This window comes from Halyomorpha halys, unplaced genomic scaffold (assembly GCF_000696795.3).
Source record: "Halyomorpha halys isolate HHAL.00 unplaced genomic scaffold, Hhal_1.1 Scaffold2224.1, whole genome shotgun sequence".
Classification (NCBI taxonomy): Eukaryota; Metazoa; Arthropoda; class Insecta; order Hemiptera; family Pentatomidae; genus Halyomorpha; species Halyomorpha halys.
This window is the reverse complement of record NW_027115978.1, coordinates 15,212-20,016: the sequence shown is the minus strand read 5'-3', so window position 1 is coordinate 20,016 and position 4,805 is coordinate 15,212. Positions and strand designations below refer to the sequence as shown.

Sequence of the window (4,805 nt, the reverse complement as noted above, 5' to 3'; positions counted from 1 at the left end):
GTAATTATAAATTCTTGATTCATTCTATGTTTGATTTTTTTTCTTTTTAATATAATTTTGTCTAGTTTCAAATTCTAAAATATATTTAGTACTTTTAGGGGATAATTTTACTTGTATTTATTGACCAAAAACTTAAATATATTTTAGTCTAGTACTAACTAATTTTGTGGAAATATCAAATGGGTCATTATCTCCAAGTGCTATATTTCGTACTACTAAAAAATTTTCATTCGGTTGACTTTTGTTTCTTACCTTTTTAATGATATATTTTTATAAGACAGCTGTCATAAAAATTACTTATTTATAGGGTAGATGAATTTTTTAAAAAAATCTGATTCCTGGATTGTGATGAAATAACGGAAAATCCATAATATCTTAATGTACTGTATAATAAAAAGTCATAAATTTTTAAAAAGCCAACTGACTTCATTATTACAGCAGTAAATTTTTTAGTAAAACTGAAATTTATTTATTAGTTAATTACTCATCTAGTTAGACAACTAGTTTATTAGTTATTTGTCTAATTATAGACATAATTAGCTACAACTGATTTTAAAATGTAGATTGCCAGCCTGTCTCTATGCAACGCCCTAGCAACGGCTTCTCTGACTTAATTATTATAGTACAAATATAAAATACATTTGTTTCTTTTCAAATAAAAAAAAATTGTAAAGAAAATATTACAAATAAAAATAAATATAATTGAATTAAACACTAATACTAAATAAATTAATAAACATAGCGTTAACAGTACTATTTACAACAAATTTAAGTACTCTACTTAAATTGATTTGAATGACCAGGGTTTTTTGTTCTTTCCTTGTTCCTTTGCATACCTCAAACTACTTACTTTATTCCTGTAAAACACAAGAGAAAGTAATGTAACAATATAAAGTTACTATAGTTAATATAATTAATCACACTTTGAAGTTACCTAAAATATAATGAAGAATGAAAATAAAATTATTTTCCAAAATGTTCTAAGCTACGAAAACGTTTCCACTTTGAGAATTTTTTACTACTTGTTACTGCAATAAAAAGACTATTTCAAATGAGTGAGTTTGTAGTACGGACCTTTCCCTAAATAAAGACTCTTTTTTATATCCATATATTATTAGTAAAGACCTACAATCAGCCAGGGACACAAATTGTACATTGTAGAGAGAATGACCCAAATGTTTTAGTCATCATTTTTATTTTTACTTTTTACAAAAATCCTAGTAACTTGTGAATCAATTATGAAACATAATTTGAAGTGGAAATTTTTTGTATTTTGCAAAATTTAGATATTATTTGTTTATGAAGAAGTAAATGATATTGCTAATAATATGTAAAGCTGTTATGAATCAAACTGTAGTTACTGTAAATTTTATTTTTTTAAACACAAATAGAATCACCCTTCTCATTTAATAACAGTAAATTGAATCACCCAATTATTACTTGGTTTTAGTTTTGATAATTCAAAAACAACAATTTTTTTTTTATGCTAAGAACATCCTATTATACATTGAACACCAGACCTAAGAGTTTGTCTTCTAAATAGATTCAGACTTATAGTACATTTACAGTGTATCAAGTTAGTTTTTAAAGTAATGATAAGAATATCGTACTCAACCAAAAATTGTCTTTAGCTTTTTTAACATAATCTAATATTGTTTCTATAAAAACAGACTTAAATGCTTCCTTTGCTTTCCAATAATTATTTTATTACAGTGTTAAAAATATTTTTTTCTTTCATTTAAATTTTAATGCCAATTTTTCTTGAATTGTACTTCATAAATGTAATCTACGTATTTAATTCAATATTTTTAATGTAGTTAATTAAATTTTTTTCTTCAATAATATCTCAATGTTTTCATAATATTACATAATAGTTTTTTGATGTTTGTTAATTCATTTTTCATTTATCTTGTTTCATAAATTTAATTTTATTTCTCCATTTTCCATTATCTAAAACCAATTTTAAGCTCATCAATTATTCTTTTTCTATTCTCTATCTATAATTTTGACTTCACTAATTTATGTTTTCTTTTTATTATAAGCAATCAAAGTTCACTTACATATTTATTTATAATTTTCCACATTTCCAATAATAAAGCACATACATATTTTAAGATATTTTATTCATGAATATATATAAGGTAACATATATGTATGTATACAATTATTTTAGCTGCTTATTCAGGTCTAATTTATATAGTGACATTGTTATACTTTCACAATTATTTATATACTGTAGTTATGATGTAATAAACTGCCTTTATTCAACTCAACTCTGGAAAATTCATCAACATTTATAAATTTACAGTTTACCTTTTTTTTGCTTTGTTATACTAAAAGTGTGTTAAATTCTAGCCGTGTTGAATCTTGTATCTACTTTCATCCAAACCATTTACCCCAGCCTAGACCTCCTTCTGCATCTGTTATACTGTTTATTGGTTATTCACATTAGAATATAATTTTTCATTTTGACTCCAAGCCACTTAAACTTAATTAATCTGATGAAATACTTTTAATTTTCAAGATTCTAAGGTTGTCAGTTCTTTCTACTTCTTCAGCTCTGTAAATCTCCTATTGGCTCTAAAAATATTCTTCAATATGCACATTTCTAAAGGATCCAACCCATCTATTAACTGTAATAGTACCGTTTTCTTTTTGAAGATGGTCCTCTGTTCACTTCTTGAAAGATTTCACAACCACTGATATTACTTTGGATCAATTCTTTTTGAACTTTATTTACCAAACCATACTTCTTTTTTTCCCCATAATTTACAAGCCTTCATACCTCTTTCATTATTGGCCCTCAGTTGCCTGTACATATTATGTTTCTATATCTTCATCTTATATTCTTTAATTTTAGCTTCAACGGTTTTATATTACTTAGCTTCAAATTCTAGTCTTCTGCCTCAATTATTTTTGACCAAATAGGATACATAGCTAATAAATAAGAAAAATCTCCCATTTATTTTGTATGTATATAGAAAAAATGTGAAGCATCAATAGTAAACAGAGACCAATTAGGGTGACCCCAGTTTTCCACAGAAGATGTCAATGTATTCTTTGTGGCTAACCATTAACACTGTTGATGTAATTTTTCATTGCTGATTACATTTAATTTATAATAATAGAATATGATTTCGTTGTTTACTTTCCTTTTTTTTCTCTCAAAATTTGTTGTGTTATGATTTACCTTCTTATGTCTATTCACATAAGACTTCCCAAGTACAACCATGTAAAACTTTATAAACCAGAACAGTAATAATGGCTTCTTTTTCCTTGAAGCATGGCATAATTATTTAAGATTATTTTATTAATTCAACAAGTAAGTGAATAAATAAATATTAAATATAAAGATAACTGGATTCTCTGGCATAAGTTTAACAATATTACAATGGGCTGACTTTTCAGTGAGGTCTTTCTAAGCAGTTCTAATAATTAATTAGCCTGTAAAATGAATTTTCTAGAAAACAAATTATTGAAATAATTGTTTTTTATTTGTAGGGAAGAAGAGGAGGAAGATTTTGACGAGGAGGAATATTGATACTTACTTCGGAGGAGCATTGAAAGCTCTCGGACACCGCAGGTCAACCATCGCAACATATGCTCAAATGGCCAAATATCCCCAAACTTAATCACTTGATTCTCCATTTCATTTCTTAAGATATCCATAACTTCTTCAATTTCTTCTTCCTTTCATTCGTCTACACAATATTCTCTTAATGCATAAATTAATTATGCTTCTGATTCATCTTATGTTTGATTCATTAGTCTTAGTTTAATGTTTTAATAAATCGAGAATTTCCAGCATTATTTAGTAAATGTAGAAAAAAAAAATATGATTCTTATCATTAACAATTATCAATTATATCTAAAAGCAAAGACACATTTAGTCAAAAAAATCATTTAAGTCATATCATGGTTATACAGATACTTCTCTTATCTGTTAATCATTAGGAAGAAATAATTTATTGTAAGTCTGTCTAAGTGCAATGACAATAGGTCTGCACCTTTGTAAAGGAGAGTGAGCGATGAATATTAGTGTCTACTCTGGAATATTTTATGTGCTCAATATTTTGGGTTTTAGATGATAGACCATATATTTAAAAATATTTAAATTGTGATAGAAACCAAACTATAAAGTCAATGGCAAAATATTATAAAAGTAATTATTTTGTTCAAATGGTATGAACAATGATGCTAGTAAAGAAGGAATTAATTGGAAATTCATTAAGTCTCATTTAAAATCGATGTTTTGAGACAATGTTAATGAACGGAAAATTTGTTAAAAAAAGTACGTACATTCAAAAGACACAAATTAGCTTGTACCATTTGTAAATAATAAAGTAATATTTAAAAAATTGTTGCTGAGAAAAAAAAAATAACTTTTGCTTATATATTTACAATAATTAATGAGTTAAAAAAAAAATAAAAAAAAGTAATTTTATGAATTTTCTTACTTATGCTAAACTTTCTATTGCTTGAAACTTTATGAAAATTAAAACTTATATTTTAAGAATTTTGAGGTGTTATCATAAGTTTATATATGCAAAGAATTTTTTGTTGGAAAATTCTTAAATAAACACCATGGCATAACTGATTATTAAAATAATACTTAAAGCATCAGTAGTGCCAAATCAAATTTGAATAAAGCCACTGTGGGGCCTTTCTATAATAAAAATAATGATACCGATATAGCCTTCAATATTTATTATTAATTGTATATGTTGCAAAATAAACAACAATAAGACATTGTACATATATTATTTTGTTTGTACATAAAAATTATGTTATGTATATTATTCATA

At 25.4% G+C, this 4,805-nt stretch overlaps 1 protein-coding gene across 5 annotated transcripts in view; it reads left to right on the top strand.

Annotated features, from left to right (window-relative positions):
- Teh2 (tipE homolog 2) overlaps nucleotides 1-4,278 on the top strand; it is a 19,066-nt gene extending 14,788 nt beyond the window's left edge. For all 5 annotated transcript variants that reach the window (XR_010844994.1, XR_010844995.1, XM_014437033.3 and 2 more), the window contains one exon: nucleotides 3,502-4,278. Coding sequence is in view for 2 of the 5 variants with exons in the window: in XM_014437033.3 (XP_014292519.1) it covers nucleotides 3,502-3,541 (40 nt within the window). In the remaining 3 variants the exon portion in view is untranslated. The remainder of the gene's footprint in view (nucleotides 1-3,501) is intronic.
- The last annotated feature ends 527 nt before the right edge of the window (nucleotides 4,279-4,805 follow it).